Source organism: Dendrobates tinctorius, unplaced genomic scaffold (genome assembly GCF_039654945.1).
Source record: "Dendrobates tinctorius isolate UK_male_01 unplaced genomic scaffold, ASM3965494v1 ptg000083l, whole genome shotgun sequence".
Lineage (NCBI taxonomy): Eukaryota > Metazoa > Chordata > Amphibia > Anura > Dendrobatidae > Dendrobates > Dendrobates tinctorius.
This window is the reverse complement of record NW_027361751.1, coordinates 1,769,231-1,796,838: the sequence shown is the minus strand read 5'-3', so window position 1 is coordinate 1,796,838 and position 27,608 is coordinate 1,769,231. Positions and strand designations below refer to the sequence as shown.

The following is a 27,608-nucleotide window of genomic DNA, read 5'->3' as shown; positions in this document are numbered from 1 at the left end:
CCATATTCCTGAAAAGACTCCATAATAATTGCACCTATGTAACACTATTCTATAGATAGATACAGTCTTCTCTTAGCTGTCACTATGTTAAAAAGTCAAGATATTGTCCAACAGTGCTCTACGTTTAGCTGCCCCAAATTGTGTCAGAGGTCCATACTTAACACAGATAACAATAATAGATAAAAGGAGACGTTCCAGCTTCAGAAGTTGCAAAATTTCTTGAGTTAATAACATTCCATCATGAAGGTAGACCCAGCTACGCATTTTGAAATCACACACTGCGTTCTTTACCAAAGCTTTAAATAAAGAATGCAGTGTGTGTTCGAAACGTGTAGCTGGGTCTACCCTCATGATTGAATCTTTTTAACTCTATAAATTTTGCAACTTTTGAAGCTGGAACCTGCCCTTTCTTCGTTCACAAGTGGTCCCATGCAGTTCCATTCCTCCGGACGCCAGGTGTCTGGGTGAGTGGTTTCATTTTTTCTTATATAACAATAATAGATGCCATAAAAACTTACAGCGGACATTCTATAAAATGTTTTATTTTACAGAAGAGGATAGATTAGAAAGATCACAATGGAAAATTTGATGATGTGTGCACAACGGTTCTGGAGTCATTCACATTCTAAAAACACCAAACTGAGTCTTCTGTGTTGGTGCGTTCAGCGCTGCACTGAGACTCATCCCTAGAACCAGTCTGGTGTCAGCAGGATCAATAATCCCATCATCCCACAACCTGTGGATACACACAATAAAGAGAAAGGTTGTATTATCATTAGGTTTACAGGGAAAAGGTACTAAAAAAGAAAAATATTTCATTCCTAAGGAAATCAACAGTAAGCAAAAGTTCTCATATAAGGAAATCTGCCACTTGGCCTGAATATGCATTTTTTTTACCTAGCGTAAATGCTGTTATCCTCCTATATAATGGTTTTCATGTTGTGTAATCTAAGGGTACGTGCACCCATTAAGTATTTGTTGTGTTTTTTCTAGCAGTTTTATCATAAGAACTGAAGCATTTCCTAGTACCAGGGAAGTGTATACGACTCCTGAAGCCTCACGCACACGTTGCTGATATTTTTCCTTGCAGATATGAAGCAGCTTTATATCTGCAGCAACACAATTCTTTCAGTGTTTTTAACCCATTCAAATGGATAGGTAAAATACTCCCCCCCCTCCATCAAACGCACATATTTTAGCATTTTTCTGTGCCAAAATTTCTGCTAGAAATACTTAACGAGTGTATATGCCCTAATCGCTGGGGGGGTGGTGCCGGAAAAAGGCACGTTGTTTATGCAGCATTTTGCACCATGTGACGTGTCTGTGCTGCAGAAATGTCTGCAACAAATACTTAAGGCAAAGGAACAAAAGAAAAATGATGCCAGATTTGAGAGATCAGTTGCATTTACACCAGGTAGAAATGACATTTACGGCAAGTGACAGGTCCTCAACTAGTAAATGACTTAACAAGGCCCTAATGCTAGGACAACACATTATTGAGATTTGAATACTATTTTATGAATCTACACACAATGGGCCCAATCCAGCATTGTTCTCACCGGTGTTGAGGGGGCATGATCGAGTCCGGTGCGCCAGAAGGGTGGCGTAGACCTCTACTCCTCGTAAATTTGACAAGTGGCCTCACCTCTGTCCTGCGCCTACTCTATTTTGTGGAGCTGGGAGAAACTGCAGTGAAGATGCCGAAAGTTGCAGAATGTATGCGCCTAAATTTTGAGATTTTTCAAAGCTTTTATGCAAGAACTCTAATGTGAAAGCTTTCATGGGCCAAATATTCTAAAGTGTAGTAGTATAACTATTTACGATGCAAGCCACACATCGGGTAATAGGAGACACACAAGTGAACTGCTTCTACTCTTGGATGCAGTCAGAACATTTCTAGTAGCTGCCACTAATGAAAACTCACTACATAGAGATTTTTTAGTGACATTGAAGCTCAATAGGAGCTGTATATAAATCTATATTTGCTCAGCCCTCATCCATTGGTGGCTGTAGGAAATCAAAATATTTCCGCTTTTATTTCAAGATACAATGTTGCACTGGTATTGGTCATTCTACTGCCAGCTTGTATTTCGTGCTTTTCTCTTATTTGCCTAAGGTGGATTTTGATATGTACAGAATGAAGCTGTTCCCTACCTTTCCTATTATGTCTTATATTCGAGAAAGAGTCAAGACTTTTGTTACACAAGTAAATGGTTTACCAATCTAGCTAAAAGGTCTTCCACTAATAACAATTAACCCCTTCACTACCAAGGGTGGTTTGCACGTTCATGACCGGGCCAATTTCACAATTCTGACCACTGTCCCTTTATGATGTAATAACTCTGGAACGCTTCCATGGATCCCGGTGATTCTGACATTGTTTTCTCGTAACACATTGTACTTCATGTTAGTGGTAAAATTTCATTCATATAACTTGTGTTTATTTGTGAAAAAAATGGAAATTTGGCGAAAATTTTGAAAATTTCGCAATTTTCCAAATTTGAATTTTTATGCTCTTAAATCACAGAGATATGGCACTCAAAAAACTTAGTAGATAACATTTCCCACATGTTTACTTTACATCAGCACAATTTGGGAACCAACTTTTTTTTTGTTAGGAAGTTATAAGGGTTAAAAGCGATTTCTCATTTTTGCCACACACACCATTTTTAGGGACCACATCAAATTTGAAGCCACTTTGAGGGGTCTATATGATAGAAAATACCCAAACGTGTCCCAAAAGTGACACCATTCTAAAAACTGCACCCCTTAAGGTGCTCAAAACCACATTCAAGAAGTTTATTAACCCTTCAGGTGCTTCACAGGAATTTTTTGAATGTTTAAAAAAAAAAATGAACAACTTTTTTTCACAAAAAAAAATTACTTCAGGTTCAATTTTTTTTATTTTACCGAGAGTATCAGGAGAAATTGGACTGCAAAAGTTATTGTGCAATTTGTCCTGAGTACGCTGATACCTGATATGTGGGGGGAACCACTGTTTGGGCGCATGGCAGAGCTCAGAAGGGAAGGAGCGCCGTTTGACTTTTTCACTGCAAAATTGGCTGGAAATCAGATTGAACGCCATGCCACGTTTGGAGAGCCCCTGATGTGCCTCAACAGTGGAAACCCCCACAAGTGACCCCATTTTGGAAACTAGACCCCCCAAGGAACTTATCTAGATATGTGGTGGGCACTTTGAACCCCCAAGGGCTTCACAGAAGTTTATAACGTACAGCCGTACAATTAAAAAAAAATCATTTTTTCCACAAAAATGACCTTTTCACCCCCAATTTTTATTTTCCCAAGAGTAACAGGCCCCCAAAAGTTACTGTGCAATTTGTCCTGAGTACGCTGATACCCCATATATGGGGGTAAACCACTATTTGGGCACATGGCAGAGCTCAGAAGGGAAGCAGCGCCATTTAACTTTTTTGGCTGGAATTGAGATAGGACGCCATGTCGCGTTTGGAAAACCCCTGATGTACCAAAACAGGGGAAATCCCCCAATTCTAACTCCAAACCTAACCCTAGCCCTAATGGGAAAATGGAATAAAATTTTTTTTATTTTATTATTTTTCCCTAACTACGGGGGTGATAACAGGGGGTTTGATTTACTATTTATGGCGGTTTTTATGTTTGGCAGCTGTCGCACGCTAAAAGACGCTTTTTATTGTAAAAATAGTTTTTGCATCACCACATATTGAGAGCTATAATTTTTGCATATTTTGACCCACCGAGTCATGTGAGGTCTTATTTTTTGCGGGACGAGTTGACGTTTTTATTGGTACCATTTTCGGGCACGTGACATTTTTTGATCGCTTTTTATTCCGATTTTTGGGATGCAGAATGAACAAAAACCAGCATTTCATGAATTTCTTTGGGGGGGTGCGTTTACACCGTTCCGTGTGCGGTAAAATTGATAAAGCGGTTTTCTTCTTCGGGTCAGTACGGTTACAGCGATACCTCATTTAGGTCTTTTTTTATGTTGTGGCGCTTTTATGCAATGAAAACAATTTCTATATAAAAAATTATTATTTTTGCATCGCTTTATTCTGCGAGCTATAACTTTTATTTTTTGCTGATGACGCTGTGTTGTGGCTCGTTTTTTGCGGGACAAGATGACGTTTTCAGCGGTACCATGGATATTTATATGCGTCTTTTTGATCGTACGTTATTGCACTTTTTGTTCGGCGGGATAAATCATTTTTTGCCTCGTTTTTTTTTATTTTTATTTTTTAAGGGGTTCGCTAAAGGGGTTAACTAATGGGACAGTTTTATAGGGCGGGTCGCTACGGACGCGGCAATACCAAATATGTGTGCTTTTATTGTTTTTTTGTTTATTTTCAAAAAATGAATTTATTAGGGAATATTTTTTTTTTTTTTAATTATTTTTACACTTTTTTTTTTTTACTTTATTATAATGTCCCATGGGGACATCACTGTCCTGTGACAGATCGCTGATCTGTCACATCACAGATCGCTGTGACAGATCAGCGATCTGTCACAGGCACTGCTGCAGGCTTCCTCAAGCCTGCGCTCTGCGGGCAGTGGGGAAGCCAGCTCCCTGCAGGCCCCCGTCGCCATATTAGATTCGGGGACCTGCAGCGGCGCTGCACATCACGCTGCTGTGGGGGGGGGGGGTCGCAGGGAAGCACGGAGGGAGCCCCCTCCTTGCCGATGCTTCCTTTAATCCCTGGTACATCGCGATCATGTTTGATCGCGGTGTGCCAGGGGTTAACGTGTCGAGGGCGGTCCGTGACTGCCCCTGACACATTGTGCCGGGTGTCAGCTGTGATAATCATTAGACGTACTAGTCCGTCCTTGGGACTTAGGTCCCAAGTCACATGGACGGAATAGTACGTCCAATGTAGGAAAGGGCTAAAGTCAGTTGATCCTGCTCAGAGCAATGGGATCGGCCTCAATATCTCCCCGACGCACAATGTTTCAGGCAGCATGAAGTCAAACACCCAACCCTTTTGTTGTCAAGGAGATAGACCATCACTAGAGCCGTGCAACAGATTTCTCCGCTCTCCCCTAATTTATTGTTTGTCTGTTCAAAAAGTTCATGTGTATAAGTTGATCAGGAAAGAAAGCTTTAGGCTGCTATATGCTTCTTTCAATTGCATATATGGGGAAAAGGGGATTACATTTTTTTTTTATATAATTATTTATTATACTATTAAGTTCCTCTAGTGGATTTGAACCTAGGATTGCTTATTCGCTTACAACTCTGGTATACAGTGATTTTGGTGGCAACGATATCTAAACGGTTTTATATTAAGTTTATGGTGCTTATTAAGAACATGACTTCAGTTTAGCCTGACTGGCTTTAGTTTCTGAGATATTTAATAGTTAATTACAGTAGAACTATGGCTTGAAAAAGTCACTTTTATAGCATTGTAAGCCTACAAATAGAAATACAAAATAATTATATGGGATATTTCATTATCTAAGGCGGGTTTCACACTAGCGTTTTTTAGCGCAGCGCATCGTGCGCATGCGTCCTGATCCCCTATCTTTAAACAAGGGGGCGCATGGTCTGGTGTTTGCACGCGTTCGTATGCGTTTTCGTGCGCATGCGGTTTTTTGTGGTGTGCGCCCAGGCGCGCCGGACGCAACCTATTGCATTTTTGGTCCGTCCGACCTGTCTCAAAAAACGCATGCTCACGCGTGTGCACGTAATGTGACAAAATAACACATTACAGCCTATGGGAACGCAGACGTGCACATGGACATGCGCACGTCAGCGTTTAAAATCGCATGCGTTTTTAGAGTCAATATGGCTACAAACTGGTAAAAATGCATGCGCATAAAATAAGCAAACGCATGCAAAACGCTTGATGCGTTTTTTGTATGCGTTTGGACTGCTCACACCGCACAAAAAAACGCTAGTGTGAAAGTAGCTTTAGACACCGTTAGAGTCAAAAGACTAAAAGCTATTGCATTTCTTAGCACAAAAAAGTTGCATTGGGGGGGGGAATGCATTATTTTCATGGATGAATTATCTCCAAAACTAGAAGCAACTCAGAAAAAGTAATGGGATTTTTTAACTCAGCACCTTAAAAAAAAAAACAAAAACTTGGCACCTGAAAAAAAAATTGTTTTTTGAAGACCTGTGTAATTTATACGTCACACCTATGTATTGTATAACAGCATGTAGTGGGCAGCACTGGGGTCCTGGGTTCGCTTCCCACCCGGGACAACATCTGCAAGGAGTTTGTACGCTCTTCGTGATTTTGAGTAAGTTTCCTCCGGGTTCTCTGGTTTCCTCCTACACACCAAAGACTGATAGGGACTGTAGATTGTGAGCCCCAATGGGGAGAGTGAGGATAGCGTCTGTAAAACATTCTGGAATTAATGCCGCTATATAACTGAGTAAAATACAAATAAATAAAATAGGGTAGCTGCAGTTCTCCTATGAAGTCCAGTCGTCAGTCAGTCACTGGCTATCAGCAGGGTCACGGTCATCACAGACTGACTGCTCAAACCAAGTACAGGCGCGTGGCCAAACATGTAACTACACATTCCTTCCCATCTACTGGTTTTCCATTTTTGAAGCCAGAGCTTTCAATCAAGGAAGACAGGACGGGCAAGATTGATGGAAAGCAAGCAGGTGGAAAGATGTAGTTAAATGTTGGGTACTGAGCGCTTGTACTTGGTTTGTCAGCACTGAATGACTCTTCAGAGTTCCTTTAATTGAAATCCTAGCAAGAAAGAAAAAAAAAAAAAAAAAAAAAGATAACGCTACAAAGACACTACATAGCAACACTCATAATTCATGTAGAAGTACTACAGTGACCAAATTCACCATGTATATACTAGAACGTGTAAGAAGAAAAGTGTCTGGCTCTTGATCTAGGAAAGTGGTTACAGAATCACAAGGACTCTTCCTTTATATTATGTGACAAGAAAGATGCATCAAGTTGAGTAACTATTCTAAGTATGTGACAAGTGAGACCTGTGGTATCTGGCCATACACAGTAGATTAGTTCAGCTCATCCTTTATGTTCCAGCATACCTTCTTAGCAGGGACCACATCTCTGTCAGACAGTAAAAGATGCAAAGATGCAACTCTTGGAAAGAAAGATCCAGCTCAGAAGAATAAAATCCAAAATTTTTATTCAAATCCATAAAACATGAGCAAGCTTGTAATGCACCCGACCGGTATGCCCGGAAGAAAGGTTGCTAATGGGAGACTGGGCGCGTTTCGAACAGCAAGTGTTCTTAGACTCAAAGTCTGAGTCATAGGGTGTGTGCACACGTTGCGGGTTCTGCTGCGGATCCGCAGCAGATTCTGCTGCGTTGCACAGTACCTTAAGGCTGTGTGCCCACGTAGCGATTTTTAAGCGTTTTTGCTGCGATTTTCGGCGCGAAAACGTTTAAAAATCGTTCACAGAACGTCCCCCATGCATTCCTATGGCATTCCGCACATGCTGTGCTAATGCTGCGCTTTTTTCCGCGGCGGAATCGCATCGCGGAAAAAATCGCAGCATGCTCATTCTTTTGTGCGGAATCGCAAAGAATTGCCGCGATTCCGCACCTATAGGAATGTATGAGAATCGCTTACTTCCCGCATGTGGCTATTACATACCTGGTAATGTGTTTTTTCATGACACATGACGGCACCACGAGAGAGGGGATCCGCCCCACGAGGACAGGAAACCTTCAAGATAAAAGGGGCGGCTCCTCTCTCCGCATCAGTTGTTTTACAGAGCACGAGATGAACTCCGCAGGTTAGTGGACACATAAATAATACATATTTTATACTGCTAAATTTCCAACACCAAGGGAGTGTATAATACTAACAAAACACCCAACTGCCTGTAACACTTTTCTCCCAAATGTGAGATCAGAGGCAGCAGATAGGTCTAATCTGTAATGTCTGAAAAAGCCAAATACCAATGAGTATGGTGGAAGATGATACTGACAGAGTGCCAAGTGGAAATAATATATACAACACGTGAAAATAGATAAAAACACCTTTATTAATATAAATGGGTGTACACTTAGATAAACAATAATGGTAAAAAATAATAAAAAGGCATCCCAGATAAATGCATAATAATGGATTATAATATCCTATAACATAGGGTAAAATGTATACCTATGAGACACAGGCTCAAAAAGGAAAAAAGTATTAATGAAACCTTAATCAAGCCCCCAAAAGTAAAATGTGTATACAATACACCATATAATGATGAATCAACAAAAATTGTGTAAACACAGTATACAAAGAATAATAGAAAATAGTAATAATAACAACAACAATAATACCGACAATATGTGAAATAAAAAGTGCAATGGTATTATTTATTTTCAGCTCCCATTACTTTTTTCCCTTCTCACATTGTATGACACTTTTGTGGTGTCTCTTCGTTGGTCACTGCACCAATTTTTTCCATTGCACTTTTTATTTCACATATTGTCGGTATTATTGTTGTTGTTGTTATTACTATTTTCTATTATTCTTTGTATACTGTGTTTACACAATTTTTGTTGATTCATCATTATATGGTGTATTGTATACACATTTTACTTTGGGGGCTTGATTAAGGTTTCATTAATACTTTTTTCCTTTTTGAGCCTGTGTCTCATAGGTATACATTTTACCCTATGTTATAGGATATTATAATCCATTATTATGCATTTATCTGGGATGCCTTTTTATTATTTTTTACCATTATTGTTTATCTAAGTGTACACCCATTTATATTAATAAAGGTGTTTTTATCTATTTTCACGTGTTGTTGTATATATTATTTCCACTTGGCACTCTGTCAGTATCATCTTCCACCATACTCATTGGTATTTGGTTCTTTCACCGGATGGTTTGCCATCCATATTTCCAGAGGGGTGGTGAATTTTATTTTATTATTTATAATTAGTATATTACCCTCATTGTTCTAAATGTCTGAAAAAGGTAGATGGAGAGGACCAAGTGGCCGCCTTACAGATTTGGTCGATGGAGGCGTCCGCTCTCTCCGCCCAGGACGTTGCCATGGCCCTCGTGGAGTGGGCTTTTAGGCCCTCTGGAACAGCCCTGCCTGCACTACTATATGCTAGTATGATGGCCTCTCTCACCCATCTAGCTATAGTTTGCTTAGAGGCTTTAAGGCCTTTCCTTGCCCCCTGATATGAGACAAATAAGGCCCTCTGTTTCCTCCATGGTTCTGTCACCTCTAAATACTGTAGGATACATCTAACGTCTAAGCAATGTAATCTCTCTTCCTTTTTGTTACCGGGGTTAGGACAAAAGGATGGCAAGATTATTTCCTGAGCTCTGTGGAATTTCGACACTACCTTAGGGAGGTATGCTGGATCTAATCTTAACACGACTCCATCGTCCATAACCTGAGTGTATGGCGGGTCTGCTGATAGTGCGTGTAAGTCCCCAACCCTACGTGCCGATGTGAGTGCCACTAACAAGGCTGTTTTTAAAGTTAACACTTTATCTGATGTTGCGTTTATTGGTTCAAATGGGCTTTCCGTTAGAGATGATAGGACTAAATTTAGATACCAGGGAGGAGGTTTAGGAGATGGGACAGAGTCAGCTCTAGTACAGGCCCGGATAAATCTGGCGACCCATCTATCGTTTGCCAGGTCATAGTTGAATAATGCTGCCAGGGCTGAGACGTGTACTTTCAGGGTGCTGACCGCTAAACCCAAGTCTAAACCCCTTTGTAGAAACTCTAGCACTGCCCTCACAGGTACTTCCCCCTCCTGTATTGGGCCTGAGGTGGACAAAAATTCTCTCCATATTCTCCCGTATATTTTTGTAGTCACTGGCTTTCTGCTACTGATTAGGGTGGAAATCAACCTTGCTGAAAAACCTTTCTTCTCTAACAGTGACCTTTCAAATTCCAGGCTGTCAAATGCAGCCTGGAATTCGGAGGGTGATTGAAGGGACCCTGTGTTAGGAGGTCGTGGTCCTCTGGGAGCACCCATGGGTCTGTCACTGACATCACTCTTAGCCAATAGAACCACGGCCTTTTTGGCCAAAAGGGAGCTATCATAATTACTCTGGCTTGGTCCTCCCTGATCTTCTTCAGGACTAATGGAATGAGGCATATCGGAGGGAAGGCGTACAGGAGACCTGATGTCCATTTTATCCTGAAGGCGTCTACCGCCAGTGGCATGTCTGCTGGCCTTAGGGAGCAGAATTTTTAAACTTTTCTGTTGGTTTTTGAGGCGAAGAGATCTATTATGGGTTTTCCCCACCTCTGCACAATTTGTTGAAAAATGGACTCTTTTAGGCACCATTCGCCTTGCTTTAAGCGGTTTCTGCTCAGAAAGTCCGCCTTCAGGTTGTCCACGCCTCGGATATGCAGGGCCGATAATGAGAGAAACTGATGTTCCGCCAGAGTCAGGATTCTTCTTGCGATTTCCATTAATGCCCGAGAACGGGTGCCCCCCTGATGGTTCACGTATGCAACTGCTGTACGATTGTCCGATAGGACTTTCACATGATGTCCTCTCAGGTGTGTCAGCAATCCTTCCAGCGCTCTTTCGATGGCTAGTAGCTCCCACTCGTTTGAGGATAGATCTTTTTCCTCCTGAGCCCAAGGATCTTGGAGCCATAGGGTGTCTAGATGGGCTCCCCAGCCCCAGGGACTGGCATCTGTCGTGACTACTCTGGAGGCTGTATATGTCCAGAGTACTCCCCTCGGAGAAGACTATCTGTAACCACCATCTTAGTGACTGGAGTACAGGATCCGGGATGGTGAGCTTCTGTTCTAACTGCCCTTGAAGCATCAGATCGCTTTGTAACACACACCACTGAAGTTCCCTTGTGTGAAATTGAGCCCATTTTACCACTGGTATGCAGGAGGTTAGGGACCCCAACACTGACATGGCTTTCCTCAGAGTCATTGTTGGCTTTCCTAATGTTGTCCTGATTAGATTTTTGATTTTCTCTTCTTTCTCCTTTGGGAGGCGACATTCCTGTATTACCGAGTCTATTGTTAGGCCAAAAAAATTCTGGACCATTGTTGGCTCCAACCTGGATTTTTTGAGGTTCAGTTGCCAACCCAGAGTCTGAAGAGTCTCTATCACTATCTTGACTCGTTCCTGACAGTGAGAGAAATCTTTCCCCACTATCAAGAAGTCGTCCAGATATGGTATTACTAGAGCATCTTTTTCTCTGAGATGTGCCGTGACCTCCGCAATTAACTTCGTAAAGACCCGGGGGGCTGTTGCTACCCCAAAGGGCAGAGCCTTGTACTGAAAGTGATGCCACTGAGATTTTATCTGGACTGCCACCCTGAGATATTTGCGGTCTTGCTGCCAGATCGGGACATGATAGTAAGCATCCTTGAGATCCAGGACCGACATGTAACACCGAGGGAAGAGGAGTTTCACTGTAGATCTTATCGTCTCCATCTTGAATGATGGGACTACTAGATACTTGTTGAGGCCTTTCAGATTTATAATCGTCCTCCAGGAATCGTCTGGTTTCTTTATCAGAAATAGGGGGGAGTAAAAGCCTTCCTTTTCTTTTCTTTTTCTGGAACTTCTTCTAGTACGAGTTTTTGTATAAGTGATAATACCTCCTCTTCCAAGCTCTTTTGTCTTTCTTGAGATGATTGTACCGGAGTTTGAATGAATTTTTGTGGTGGCCAGTGGTGGAATTTTAACTCCAGACCTGACCCTACTATCTGTCGGATCCAGGTGCTGGATGAGATCCTTTCCCAGGCTGGGAGGAAGTGAGAGAGCCTTCCCCCCACCTGAGAAGGACCGTCACTGGGCGGGTTTTTTGGCTTCTCTTGGGGGCTTACTGAAATAGAAGCCTCTCCCTCCTCTGTATCGTCTGTCAGAATTGTTTCTGTCACGATCTTTAAATTGTTGTCTTCTGAATTTTCGGCCCCTCTGAAAGGAGCGCCGAAAGGCTTGAAATGGTTGTTTCGGAAAATTCTTTTTTGTATCACTCGCTTTTTCCAACACTTCATCCAATGCCGGACCGAATAAGAAATTTCCTTCACATGCTAGAGAGCAAAGTTTCATTTTTGCCTGAGTGTCCCCCGGCCAGCATTTGAGCCATACCGCACGCCGTCCTACATTGGTTAAGGCTGCTGACTTTGACGCTAGCCTGGCCGAATCTGCTGACTCCTCTGCGAGAAAGTCTGCCGCCGCTCTAATAGCCGGTAATGCTTCCAGAATCGTCTCTCTGGGAACTCCTTGTTCTAATTGATCCTCCAAGTTGTCTGTCCATATCTTCAGGGACCTAGCCACACAAGTGGCTGCGATGGCGGGTCTTAGTGCCCCAGCCGAGGTTTCCCAGGCTGCCTTAAGGCAATTGTCCGCCTTCCGGTCCAGCGGTTCTTTTAGAAACCCCAGGTCCTCAAAGGGTAGGGAAGATTTTCTGGCGACCTTTGATATCGCTACATCAATTTTGGGGGCCCTATCCCAGGATGAGGATGCCTCTTCCTCAAAGGGGTATCTCCTCTTCAGGGAATTCGTTATCTGGGACTTCCTTTCTGGTTTTTCCCATTCGCGTTTTATGAGTGCTTTCAGTTGCTCATTAACAGGGAAGGTCTTACGTTTTTTCTTTTGCAGTCCACTGAACATGATTTCTTGGGCTGTCTTTTTTGCTTGCTCTTCTACTAGCCCCATGGTAGATCTAACTGCTTTAATGAGTTCATCTGTAGTTTCTACTGGGAACGTATCTTCCCCGTCCGAGCTACTTCCTGAATACTGCGTCTTATTTGAGTCGTCTTCTGACCCTGTAGAGTCTTGTTGAGAGACCCCTGAGGGGCTTGATCTCCTAGTTTTCCTCTCTGTATCTACAGATTGTAATGCTCTTACTGACTTGGAAATTTCTGTCTGAATTATGGACCTCAGACTATCCGAAAATGAGGGTGTCTCCTCCGCTATGGTCTTGTTAATGCACTCCTGGCATAACTTTTTGTTCCAGGCTGCTTCTACGGGACTTTTACATAAAGCACATTCTTTATTTTTAGACTTTCCTCTACATTTCTTAGGGACCTCCTATACTCCACCCCGCCAATGTATGTAAGAGGAGGAGGAGAGGGAAGAGAGGAGAAAAAGAGAAAGAGAACAGACATTAGATTACTGGACTTTCTCGAAGTTCACTCACCACTCGGGCGCTCCACAAAACGGGTACCGGATCTGGAGGCTGACTGGTCCTTTCACTGTCTCTCAACGAGACTATGGACCCCTCTTTCCTGCGGTGACGATCCGCCCGTGCACTGCCCGAGTGGCTCACACTACTGCTGCGGCGTGTCTTTGCTTTCTCCTCTGAGCACGACCGCCTCTCCTTTGCTTCCTGGCGCGGTTGCACATGCTCCTGCCTATGGCTGCGAGTAGTCACCTCCAACTCAAAATTGGTGCTGTGACGCCTGCTCGCCTTTTCTGGCGATCTTAAATAGCTTTTTTTTTTTTTTTGGACCACCTGGTCCCGCACCTGCCCCGCTAGAGTCTGTGTGGACGCTCGCGCACATGCGTGCCCCATACCTCTGCGTGCCCCCCCGGGACCGTGCACACCTTCTGTCTCTCGCAGGCCCCGAGGCGTGTCGCTCTACTTCCGGGTCGCACGCAACCACTTCCGGTTCATCGGCCGTCATGCGCGCTCCCAACGCGCGCGCCTCCCGGTGCGGCCATACGAACCTGGGCCAGGTGAGCGCCTGGGCCCTACTTGCTTCGGGGCCCCCAGACACCCCTTACCTGCCCGATGGCCTGGCCACCACTGACTGCAGGTATCCTTTTCGCTGCGGGGTCCGGTGTCTGGTCTTCAACAGGGAGGGTACACTGTCTGTGGCCTCCGAGGAGCCTTTTTCTCTGCCCGGGCACCGATGTGTCTCCTGGGCTGCATGGCCACTGTATGTCGACAGGGAGGGAACACTGCAAGTGGCCTCCCTGGACCTTCTTTGTGTGCCGTCATCTTGGAGGGTCCACCGCCAAGGTACCCCGCTTCGCCTGGGCATCTGCCCTACCGGCTGTGGCCATGCCTTCGCTCAGGGGGGACATAGGCATATATGGCCCCCGAGGCGACTACCGGTACCCGGCGTCGGGTGTAGCAAATCCATGCCTGCCATTAATCACCCGACCCGGGTCCAGGCATCCTCTTCTTTCTCAAAATCTTCAAGAGGCTTTCATCTTGAGGGTTCCCCGTCGAGGACAGGAAACCAACTGATGCGGAGAGAGGAGCCGCCCCTTTTATCTTGAAGGTTTCCTGTCCTCGTGGGGCGGATCCCCTCTCTCGTGGTGCCGTCATGTAGAATGGAAAAATAAAAGTCTAAACTTTAGTGAAATGAATCATCGGCTCATATGGAGAAAGGTAGGAGTGATAAATTCTTTCAGGACAGAAGCTCCTAATGACTCTCATAAATTCACACTGTTCAATGAATGTAATCTATTAGAACGCTATCTAATTTGATTTTGAATTAAAAGACACGAAAACACATCGGATGAAAAAAAACAAAACAAAACTGGAAATGTGCAGCATTATCCAAGATTTTCTTTCGGTCTTTGTGTGCTAACATAATACTTCACATCATCATTCCAAAAAGGACAGTTAAACACAATAAAAGTACTGTCATTATGGATATTGTTACACATCTATAATTTAAAGAAATCCAATCTATCATTTGCAAAGAAGCTTGCCCGAACCATAAAACAAACTAGCATGTTATGTTGAGTTATATTCGACAGATATATATAGACTTACAATGGCATGTAAAAATTTGAACACCCCTGCTCAAAATTACTGTTTTTGTCAACAGTTGAACACGTTTAAGGCCTTTTTCACATTTCCGCTTTTTTGACGTCAGTGTAAATCCGACAGAATGTGAAAAAATGGATCCGTTTCCATTGTGGCAGAAACGGAGGCCACCTAATCCGTTTTTTTTTTATGGATCCGCATCAGCTAGTGGTGGAAATTTAAAGGAACACGAGGAGAGAGAGAGATTTTTTTTCTGCTGCCAGAACGGAATTTGGGGCTAAATTTCTGGCAAGGAAATCCTTCTGGGCATGCTGTGTCAAAAAGCGGATCCGTAGCCGGATTCCATCCAAGAACGGTTGGCAACGGATCCGCCGCCCATAGGCGACCATTATAACGAATGGCGGATAATGGCGGATCCGTTGCTATACGCTATTTTGACGCAGACAAAAAAAGTTTAATTGTCCGTCCACTGAAGTAAGTGGACGCCAAAATTTTGGCGGATCCGTCAAAAACCGGATCCAGCGCATGACCATCCATCAAAATTCGCCGCTAATGCAAGTCAATGGGTAAAAAAATGGATATGCCAAAAAAATGGTGGATCAGTTTTTTTTGCAAAAAGATTTTTGTGTACTCACCGTAAAATCTCTCTTAGCCTTTATTGGGGGACACAGAACCGTGGGTGTTATGCTGCTGTCCACTAGGAGGCGACACTATGCATAATCTGAAAAAGATTAACTTTGGCTCCTCCTCTGCAGTATACACCCCTGGACGGCGTCAGCCTTCTCCAGTTTTGTGCAAAAGCATTAGGAGGAATATACCAGAAACATAACTATGCCTGTAAAAAAAGGCTACTATAAACAGGCTCAAACAACAATATGAGAACCCAACTGTAACAACGGCCCGCAAGGGCTACAGGGTGGGAGCTGTGTCCCCCAATTAAAGGCTAAGAGAAAGAGATTTTACGGTGAGTACACAAAAATCTCCTTTACTCTGTCGCCTTATTGGGGGACACAGAACCGTGGGACGTCCTAAAGCAGTCCCTGGGTGGGAAGCAGTGGACGAATATTGTGCTGACAGTCCCCTAAACTTGGGGTACTGCCGCCTGCAGGACCCGTCTACCCAGGCTCGCTTCCACTGAGGACTGGGTATGCACTCTGTAGTGTTTTGTAAATGTGTGCAGGCTAGTCCAAGTGGCTGCCTTACACACTTGATGTGCTGAGGCTTGATGCCGAATGGCCCAAGAGGCCCCTACCGCCCGCGTAGAGTGTGCCGTGATACCGGCCGGAAGGGGAGAATTGTTGAGGCGGTAAACTTCTAGAATGGTGGTCTTGATCCACCTAGCAAGGGTGGCCTTGGAAGCCGGTAGGCCCTTGCGAACGCCTTCTGGAAGAAGGAAAAGTGAATCAGACTTCCGGAAGGGAGCAGTCCTAGACACGTAAATACGCAATGCCCTGACAAGGTCAAGCGTATGCAGAGCCTTCTCTACCCTATGAACGGGAGCCGGGCAAAGAGACGGTAGTGATATTTCCCCATTGAGGTGGAAGCTGGACACGACCTTCGGAAGGAAGGATGGTACTGTACGGAGAACCACCTTGTCCTGATGAAAAACCAGGAAGGGTTGTCTGCAGGAAAGAGCTGAAAGTTCAGACACCCTGCGTAGCGAGGTGATTGCCACCAGGAAAACCACTCTCTGTGATAGAAAGCGGAGTGAGACCACCCTAAGGGGTTCAAAAGGAGGTGACTGTAGTGCTGTCAAGACCAGGTTGAGGTCCCACGTCTCCAACGGACGTTTGTAGGGGGGAACCAATCGGGAAACCCCTTGGAGAAAAGTCTTCACTTGCGGCTTGTTAGCAATACGCCTCTGAAAGAGCACTGAAAGCGCCGACACCTGGCTCTTCAGCGAGCCCAGGGATAGCCCGGCGTTCAGGCCTGACTGAAGGAACCCGAGGACCTTTTGAAGAGAATAGGGAAGTGGAATCTGCCCACGAGAGTCGCACCATGTGAAGAAAACCTTTCAGGTACGATAGTAAATCCTGGCTGAAGTTGGCTTTCGAGCCCTGATCATGGTTTTAACAACGTCCGGTGAAAATCCTGCTTGGGTCAAAACCCAGGTCTCAATGGCCACGCCGTCAAATTGAGAGCCTCTGAGTTCTGGTGGAAGAACGGGCCTTGTGACAGGAGGTCGGGACGTGTGGGGAGACGCCAGGGAGCGTCTGCTGTGAGTTGCACGACGTCGGCGTACCATGTACGCCTGGGCCAGTCTGGAGCGATCAGAATGGTGGGAACACCCTCTTGTTTGATCTTCCTCAGGACTCTGGAGATCAGGGGGAGGGGTGGAAAAATGTACAGAAGCTGGAACTGGGTCCAGTCCTGAACCAGGGCATCTGCTCCGAGCGATCGCGAATCGCGCGTCCTGGCCATGAAATTGGGAACCTTGGCATTGAGATGGGATGCCATTAGATCCACGTCCGGGGTCCCCCAACGATGACAGATCTGACTGAAGACTTCGGGATGGAGAGACCATTCCCCCCCGAGTCCATTCCTTGTCGGCTGAGATAGTCGGCTTCCCAGTTGTCCACACCCGGAATGTGGACCGCGGAGAGTGCCGACCTTGCATCCTCCGCCCATTGTAGGATACGCGTTACTTCGGTCATCGCGTGGATGCTGCGGGTGCCGCCTTGATGGTTCACGTATGCCACTGCCGTGGCATTGTCCGACTGTACTCTGATATGAGAGTCTGCCAGCAAGTGATGGAAGGCTTGCAATGCCAGGAAGATGGCCCGAATTTCCAGGATGTTGATGGGCATGGTCGATTCCCTTGGTGACCACCTGCCTTGCGCTCTGTGATGTAGGTGCACCGCGCCCCAACCCATAAGGCTTGCGTCGGTGGTCAAAACCTTCCCTTGACCGGAGAGAAAGGATTTTCCCCTTGCAAGCGAGGTTGGCTTGAGCCACCAGTGCAGGGACCTCCTGGTGTTTGCTGATAACCGGAACTCCCTGTCGAGGGAGAACGGATTCCTGTCCCAGGACTTGAGGATGGCCAGTTGAAGGGGTCTGAGGTGAAACTGGTTAAATGGTACCGCCTCCATTGCTGCTGCCATCCTGCCAAGTACTCTCATGGCATACCGGAGAGATCTGGGGGACTTGCGGAGGAGTGTGTGAACTCCCAGACGGAGAGCCAGTGCCTTGTCCCTGGGGAGGATCACCAGACCCTTGGAGGTGTCGAATAGCATCCCCAGGAAGGTCAGAGACTGACTTGGGGTAGTCGAGGACTTCCGTAAATTGACTAACCATCCCAGGAGCGTCAGAGTGTCGATCGTGATCGAGACGTTGACCTCGCAGTCCTTGATGATGAGAAGGTCGTCCAGGTATGGAACGACTACTATGCCTCTGGAGTGCAGAACATCCATGGTAGCTGTCATGACCTTTGTAAATGTTCTGGGGGCCGTGGCCAGACCAAACGGGAGGGCCACAAACTGGTAAGTCTTGGTTGATTGCGAATCTGAGAAACCTCTGATGGGCGGGAGCAATCGGTATATGCAGGTATGCGTCCTGTATGTCTATGGAGGCAAGATATTCTCCTTTTTCCATAGACGCAACGATTGACCGGAGGGATTCCATGTGGAAGTGACGAACTCGAACGTACTTGTTGAGTTGCTTGAGGTCTAGTATGGGTCGGACGCTGCCTCCCTTCTTGGGCACCACGAACAGGTTGGAGTAGAACCCTCGGAAGCGCTCTTCTGCTGGGACTGGCACTATGACTCCTGCTCGCAGGAGGGAAGAAACTGCTTGACGGAAGGCCTGAGCTTTGAGCGGGGATTTTGGAGGGACAGAGGGAAAAAAACCTGTGCGGTGGGCTGTTAGTAAACTCGATTTTGTATCCTGAAGACACTATTTCCTTGACCCACTTGTCTTCTGTAATAGGCAGCCAGACCTGCTGAAAGAGTAGCAGTCGTCCGCCTACAAGTGGGGTGTCTTCCAGAGGGCATGAGTCAGGGCGAGGGAAAAGGCTGAGGTTTTCCTCCTTTAGGTTTTGCCTGGCTTGCCTTTGATTGCCAGTTCCTGTCCGGCCTCTGTGCCGCACGTGTGTTGTCCCTGCAGGGGAGAACGATTACGGTTTTGTGCTGGGCGTGAGACGGACCAGCCCGAAGAATTCCGAAAGGATCGGAAACGAGATTGATTACGCCTTTTAAACGTGCGTTTTGGTCTTAGTTGAGGGAGGGAAGTACTTTTGCCCCCGGTAGCATTGGATATCATTGTATCCAGCTTTCCACCGAAAAGACGGTTAGGGACTTTTTTGAGGCCGCATCCGCTTTCCATTCTCTTAGCCAGAGAACACACCGGATTGTAATGGCGTTTGATGCTATTCCCGCTATTCCTCTTGCAGAGTCCAACGCTGCAAGGACCATGTAATCTGCCACCACTACAATTTGCACCGCCTGGTCCGCCAGCTGAGGATTTGAAGCTTGAAGGTCCTTTTGCAATAGAGCAGCCCAAGCCATGATGGCCTTGGCTGCCCAAACTGAAGCAAATGCGGGAGCCAAAGAGGCACCTACCGCTTCAAAGATTGAACGAGCCATGCGTTCGACTTGTCTGTCTGCCGTGTCCTTGAGGGTTGAACTGTCTGGCAGCGAGAGAAGTGTTTGTGCTGCCAGCCTAGACACTGGAGGGTCCACTTCAGGCGGATCTGTCCAATCCTTGGTGTCTTTCTGTGGAAATGGGTATTTTGCTTCCAAATACTTGCGATTGGCGAATTTTTTCTCAGGCTGCGAAAAATGCTTAGAAAGGATTTTTTGAAATTCCGGGTGATTAGGGAAGACCTTCGATGGTTTCTGAACACTTTCAAAGGAAATCTTGTGTTCTGGTGCTTCCGGGGTTGGATCTGAAATGTCCAGCACCCGAAGGATGGAAGAGACGATATCCTCAACTATCGCAGTATTGCTAGGGGGACAAGGGAGCAAAGCGTTCTCTGTTTCGTTATCTGAATTGGAGTCACATATGCCCTCTGAGTCCTGCGCATCGCTAAGGAGCTCCCTAGCGGGCGAGCTAGAGCGGAGGTTTCCGTGGTCTGGGATCGTTGTGGAGATCCGCATTGTCCTTCTCTATCAGGGGACGGCCTCGGTGACCTGAGGCCACTGTGTCTTTCCCTGGAGGGGGAAGACCTATTGCTATGTGAGGACGCAGATGAACGCGACCTGTGGGTCCGCTTACGCCTCGAACTGTCGGAAGCGCCCTGATCATGAGACCGGACGTCCCTTTGCTGGGTAACGTTCATAGCCGAGACATGACCCTGCAGAGCCTGCAGTAATGTGGAGGTCAGGTTATCTATAGACTGTGTCATAGACTGCGACATCTGAGTTGCCCATTCCGGCGCAGTAGCGGTCGCAGAAGCGTTGGTAGGGACTTCTTGGGGTTCTGCTCCGGTTTTTTGGGTAAAATCCCGGCAGTGAGGATACGTGCTGCCGCTGGGGAGAGTGACCTTGCAGGCTGTGCAGACTGCATAAAAGCAGTCTTGCCTGGTTCTTTTCTTTGAGCCCGACATAGTACCTAGGCTGATTAATAGAGGCCCTACAGGGGTATCTACGCAGAGGAAAAAGGAGTAGGAGAGCGCTATATGGTATAGGAATTCACAGCTGAGTACCAAGGACCCAGCTGTGATCTTACCCCACCGGTGCTCCCCTTAGGTCCAGCGCTGATAAGCCCCACGTCCTGTGCCCCCCCGGAGACTGCTGTGCTGCGTTCTTCCAGGTGCAGCAAGATGGCCACCGGATTCTGAGGTGGAGAGGGAAGGGGGCGGAGAGCTGGAAAAGGGCGCGCTGGGCCATGCAAAAGCGCGCCCTTCCTGCCTCGATCCGCCCCTTCTATGACACTGCAGTGTCATTTTCGTCATCCGGGGGGGCGGGCCAGGGGGCGGGGAAAAGGCGGCGGCTTCGGCTAGGCCGAAGCCGCGGTCTAAATTAGAGGCCTGATGCCCAGGAGGGCTCCAGAGCGGCGCGGTAGTCCGGGAGGGGGTCGGATTTGCACCGGACCCCCCCGGAATGGGCGACTGGCTAGCGGTGGGGGCAGCAGGGCTAGCGGTTCCTGTGTGGGGGGTCCCTGGAGCACCATGGAGCCACTGCTGCTGCAGAGGCAGGGGCGCAGAAAGCCCTGTCTCTGCTGTGCCACGTCTGCCTGCACCCTCCCCCGGCCCCAGCAGGATCCCACAGCTGGTCTGGGGTCCCTGGTGCAGAATGCTGTCTGTATTCCGACCCTACCTGCGGCGTCTCAACCTAATGCCCCCTGCGGGGGATTAGGGAGGGTGCGTCTGTCACAGTCAGGGGGTCTTCATCCTTGCCTCAACCTCAACCCAGACCCTGAAGGGGGTTGGGGAAGGAGGGGGGGGTCTCAACTTCGGACCAGTACCCGAGGGACTGGGGAAGGAGCGACATGGGGAACCGCCATCTCCACTTCAACTGGGCACCCCTAAAAAGGGGGCCAAGGAAGGAGCCATGCCGGGAGTCTCGCTGGAGACCCACTTTTCTTCATCTGTTCCGATGAAAGGAAAAAAAGAAAAAAGGTGTGCCTCCTTGCGACACTAAGCAAAAACTGGAGAAGGCTGACGCCGTCCAGGGGTGTATACTGCAGAGGAGGAGCCAAAGTTAATCTTTTTCAGATTATGCATAGTGTCGCCTCCTAGTGGACAGCAGCATAACACCCAGGGTTCTGTGTCCCCCAATAAGGCGACAGAGTAATGGCGGATTTTGACTGATGGCAACAAACGGAAATGTGAAACAGGCCTAAGATGAAATGATTAGAGATGAGCTAATATGATCTGGTCAGGGCTTATTCGGCAAGCTATAGCGCTTGCCAAATAATCAGCAGAGGGAACCCGGCTTCTTGGATTGCGCTAGCTGATCAGCTGTTCGGCTCCGCAGTCGAACAGCTGATCAGCGGGCGCGATCCAGGAAGCCGGGTTCCCTCTGCAGCTTATTTGGCAAGCGCTATAGCTTGCCGAATAAACCCTGACTAGATCAAATTCGCTCATCTCTAGAAATTATCGATAAAAAGGGATGACGTTAAAGATGACACATTTCCTTTGTATTTTAGGGGAAAGAAAGTCATTTTTCACATTTTAAAAATTACAAAGAAAAAGTTTGAGCACCTTTGGAGATTTGTGCAGTCAGAAAACTTTGACCAAGTTCTCTAACCTTAATTAGCCTGTTAGGATTATGGCTTGTTCGTGATCATTGTTGGGAAAGGCCAGGTGATGCAAATTTGCCAACTTTATAAAACCCAGTCTCAACTAACCTTGTGCCAAAAAACAGCAGCCATGGGTTCTTCTAAGCGGCTGCCTAGCACTCTGAAAATAGTGGAGGCTCACAAAGCAGGAGAAGGCTATAAGAACATGGCAAAGTGTTTTCAAGTTGCTCTTTCCTCAGTTCAATATGTAATTAAGAAATAGCAGTTAACAGGAACAGTGGAGGTCAAGATAAGGTCTGAAAGACCAAGCAAAATTTCAGTGAGAACTGCTCGTAGGATTGCTAGAAGGGCAAATCAGAACCCCCACTTGACTGCAAAAGACCTTTAGAAAGATTTAGCAGACTCTTGAGTTGTGTTACATTGTTCTACTGTTTAGAGACATCTGCACAAATATGGCCTTCATGGAAAAGTCATCACAAGAAAACTTCGCCTGTGTCCTCTCCATAAAATTAAGCGTCAGAAGTATGCAAAATAAGCATTTTGGAAACAAGTCCCGTGGACAGATGAGGTTAAAGTAGAACTCTTTGGTCACAATGATCAAATGTGTATGTAGAGAAAAAAGGCTACAGAATTTCAGGAAAAGAACATCTTTGCGATCATTAAGCATGGGGGGTCAATCATTCATGCTTTGGAGTTGTGTTGCAGCCAATGGCACAAGGAACATTTCATGGGTAGAAGGATGGATGGATTCAATGAAATTTCAACAAATTCTTGATGTAAACGTTACAGAACACCAGCTGTAAAAAAGCTGAAGTTGAAAAGAAGCACAGTTTTCAGTTTTTGAATTTCCACAAAAATTTAAAATAACCAATAAATTTTGTTCAACTTCACAATTGTGTCCGACTTGTTGTTGATTCTTCACCTAAAATTTACATTTGGAATGTTTATGTTTGAAGCAAAATATGTGGGAAAAGGTTGAAAACTTCCAGGGGGGCAAATACTTCCGCAAGGCCCTGTACTTAACTGTTTACAATAACAGTACTTTTGACCTGGGGTGCACAAACTTATACATGATACTATATAATTATATGCAGCAGTAATAGGAAAGCTGTTTGATATTCTAAAAACAAGAGCAAACTAAAAAATTACATTGTCAATTGGAATTCAGGAGGTCAAAATCATTAGGAATTGGCTTATTTTACAGCCGAACCGGACAACTTTTGAAAATATGCAGAACAGTGTAATCTATCCATAGTAGTTCTGTAGCCTACATACACTGATAAGCAATTTGTCCTCTTTTTATGATGCTCTTTTGCCACTTTTTCTGCCAAATGAGAATGTACTGAAAAAATGTAGAATACTTCAGCGCAGTGTGAGAAAAGTGGCAGAAAACAATGGCATGCTCCCTGGTGATGAATCTGGTGCAAACTGCATTGGGAGAGGAGTCTGACATATGATCCCAAGGTAGTAATAAATATATGTAGCTTGGACCTCGACCATTGCTCTCAGTATATTGCTATGGTTGCTGCGGCACCATTCAAAACAGAAGAAGGGCTGTGGAGAAAGATGTGTCTGACCTCTCAGACTCGCTCCTATATGCCATACATGGCAAATCCGATGAATATACCACTTTAATAAACCCATCTGCAAACATTAAACTGTGGAAAGACCAGGCGGTAATCTATACAAATATACCAAGTATGACTAGGACACATGGTAACAATTATTATATATAATTCATTAGAGCCCCCATGTGTCCACTCGGATTAATTATGCCTATCACCAAATATAACATATCCAAAGAAAAAAAGATGATTAAAAGGCTTTTATTACTAATATAAAAAAAGACTTTATTATTTGGAACCATAGATAAAAATGCTACATATCACCAATTAAGGGGAATAAGGGGAAGTAAACATACACATATGTATATTGTGATTACACATCTAAAAAGACGCACATATCCAGCACCTGGAGATATAAACTGTACAACTCCAATTATATGGCTATCCAAAAAATGGCAATTTTACTGAAAATAGTACATCAACCTCAAAGTGGACAATACAATATTATATCCTCATATCCTACAACTGATTTAGAGAACTCATATTATAGATATCTCTTATATTATGCCTCCACCGCCAAGGAAAAAGCCGTTATACATAATAGACGTTATCACTTATAGTAGTAAATCTATATGGTGTGGTACCTAAATGCAGCCACTTATACTGGCTAATAACCCATAATGTTATCTATAATACCGCCAGCAAGTGGCCGCTAAACATCCACACTATAATGATTATCACCGGCAATAGCCGCTATATACAGAAAACAACATCCACACCATAATGATTATTATCAGCAATAGCCGCTACATATACAGAATCAACGTCCATACTACAGTGATCATTACCGGCAGTGGTGGTCGAGAGGTACTCCGGTGCCTGGATAGCGCGTCCGCCCCGACGCGCGTTTCGGACCTGCCTTTTTCAAGTGGCCTGGCTGGTATATAAACCAGCGTCCTGGTTTATATACCGGCCAGGCCCCTTGAAAAAGGCAGGTCCGAAACGCGCGTCGGGGCGGACGCGCTATCCAGGCACCGGAGTACCTCTCGACCACCACTGCCGGTAATGATCACTGTAGTATGGACGTTGATTCTGTATATGTAGCGGCTATTGCTGATAATAATCATTATGGTGTGGATGTTGTTTTCTGTATATAGCGGCTATTGCCGGTGATAATCATTATAGTGTGGATGTTTAGCGGCCACTTGCTGGCGGTATTATAGATAACATTATGGGTGATTAGCCAGTATAAGTGGCTGCATTTAGGTACCACACCATATAGATTTACTACTATAAGTGATAACGTCTATTATGTATAACGGCTTTTTCCTTGGCGGTGGAGGCATAATATAAGAGATATCTATAATATGAGTTCTCTAAATCAGTTGTAGGATATGAGGATATAATATTGTATTGTCCACTTTGAGGTTGATGTACTATTTTCAGTAAAATTGCCATTTTTTGGATAGCCATATAATTGGAGTTGTACAGTTTATATCTCCAGGTGCTGGATATGTGCGTCTTTTTAGATGTGTAATCACAATATACATATGTGTATGTTTACTTCCCCTTATTCCCTTAATTGGTGATATGTAGCATTTTTATCTATTGTTCCAAATAATAGTTTTTTTTATATTAGTAATAAAAGCCTTTTAATCATCTTTTTTTCTTTGGATATGTTATATTTGGTGATAGGCATAATTAATCCGAGTGGACACATGGGGACTCTAATGAATTATATATAATAAATTGTTACCATGTGTCCTAGTCATACTTGGTATATTTATCTAATTGTTACTGTGTTTTGCACAGGTTTCTTGTGTGACATGGATTTCCAGGCCAAGGAGAAAGCCTGGCTTTCACATATCGACCAGGTGTTTGGGGGAGAAGGGTCCAACAAACAGCAGAGCAGTGATGGGAAATGGGATGATCGTACGGTGGTACTACAAAACATGGTAGTTAAAAGAACCAAACTTTGGTGGAATCACACATTTTTGGAGAAATATTTGAATAAGAAAATTATCCCTAGGGGCCTGCGAGTCCGGGTAATCCCTACGTTTCCGGTGGAGGACAGCGGATTTGTGTCTCGGTGGGAAGATGTATGCAATGAGTGTTCTAGATCCCTTATGCAACTTTTAAGTGAGCACAATAGTAAAATTATTACTCAATTGGATGGATCTATTCAAAATCTTGAAGAACAACTCAAATCCATTGGTACGGTTGAAAAATTGAAATCCTTTCACAGTAATATGGATAAGACCCTGGAAATGGTGGTAAAGAAGATTCAGGCTACACAGTTAAATAAAATTAATCGTGATCGTCGAGATTACGAAAATAATACAGTATATTTATGGAGGAAGTTTCCATCACATGGCCATCAATTAGGTCGTACTCCATCTCAAACGTCAGTCTCATCTCTAAGTGACATGTCAGAAAGATCAGGGTCATCTATGACTACCGGATCAGGATTGATGAGACGGAATCAAAGAGAACGTACGTTTCATCCATATAGATGTCATGATCGCTCCCCCGTATCTACTAGATATGGTAACAAGGTAATTAACCTTAGTGATCATAAATTTACGCGATTGATTTGAAGTTATTGGAGAAGGGCCTTTCATTTTCTCCATCCGCATCTTTTGATGCATTTTTGGCAATTAAGGATTTACATCTGTTTGCCAGTTCATTGATTTATAAAAAACATTTCTTTGATGGCAACCTCTCCAATTTATTCCCAACAGAGGAAGAACAAATAGCGTTGCAGACATTGGAGGATCTAGCCACCGAACACAGTGTTACAGAGGGAGGTAAGGTTCTACACTCGATACGGCCCAAATCTAAGAGGTTTCCCCTTATATCATCATGTCCCAATGTGGACTTGTTTGTACAAATTGTAAGCAAAGAATTTTTGGAAATTCCAAAATACATTCGTGGTGATAACCTTACAAAAGAAGAACGGGGTCGTCTGCGTGTCCTTCAAGACTTAAGGGATGTAGTTTTCAAACCGGCGGACAAGGGGAGCAATGTGGTAGTTTGGCCAAAGGTGTTATATGAATAAGAAGCCTTTCGCCAGCTAGATAAGATCTGTTATAAAAAAACTCACATTTAACCCCTTGTCCGCCTCTTCTTTACAATTACACACCATTATTAATAAAGCAAGGGAAGCAGGAAGCATCACTAAGGAGTTGGCTGATGCCCTGATTGTCGTGGAACCAACTATTCCGACTTTCTATTTACTCCGTAAAGTCCACAAGGACGCACAGACGCCCCCAGGCCGGCCCATTATATCGGGTAGAGGTAATTACCTGGAGCATGTAAATAGGTGGATAGACTCCAAACTGCAACCGCTAGTGGAGGGGTTGCCATCATTTCTAAAAGATACGGGTGAGCTGTTGAGGCGAGTGGATGGCTTGCATTTAGAAGATGATATGATGCTGGTGACAGGAGATGTTGAATCCCTGTACACCAGCATCAGGCATGAGGATGGCATTAGGGCTACAACATTTTTTCTTGGTATGTCTAATTTACCTGCGGAAATTAAAGAGTTGGTCATCGAACTATTACGTTTTACATTGACGCATAATTTTTTTGTTTTTAAGGGGTCTTTCTTCCTGCAGCTCCAGGGAACAGCTATGGGGGCGTCTTTTGCCCCTGCTTATGCTAACCTGTTCCTGGGGCTGTGGGAGAGAGACCTCTCCCTGCCGGATCGGCAGGTGCCGATGTGCCGCGTCCTGTCCTGGACGCGGTACATCGATGACATACTGTTGATCTGGCAGGGGTCTAGGGATGACCTTGAGTCCTTTATGCGATCCTTAAATAGTAATGATTTAAACATCTACATTACTTATAAATATGATCCGGTGTCAATAGATTTCCTAGATATAGTTTTGAAGAAAGATCATAGGGGTGAGATACAAACGGATATTTTCCGTAAGCCAACTGCCACCAATATGTTGCTCCATGCATCATCTTCTCACCCGGGACATATGGTCCAGTCGGTTCCCACCGGACAATTCCTGCGATTACGCAGGTTGTGCTCGACCAATGAAGATTTTTTCAGGCAGGCGGAAGATTTAAAGGAAAGGCTGCTTGAACGCGGTTTTAGTAACCGAATGATCAAAAAGGCATTCAATAGGGCCAGATATTCGTCAAGAGATACACTCCTATATGGTACAAGATCTAGCAAG

The 27,608-nt window shown here is 45.1% G+C and overlaps 1 protein-coding gene across 1 annotated transcript in view; it reads right to left on the bottom strand.

Annotated features, from left to right (window-relative positions):
• Positions 1-522: 522 nt before the first annotated feature.
• MCCC2 (methylcrotonyl-CoA carboxylase subunit 2) overlaps positions 523-27,608 on the bottom strand; it is a 170,613-nt gene continuing 143,527 nt past the window's right edge. Inside the window, exon 17 of the mRNA XM_073584048.1 lies at positions 523-736. Coding sequence (XP_073440149.1) covers positions 619-736 — 118 coding nt within the window. The 3' untranslated portion in view covers positions 523-618. The remainder of the gene's footprint in view (positions 737-27,608) is intronic.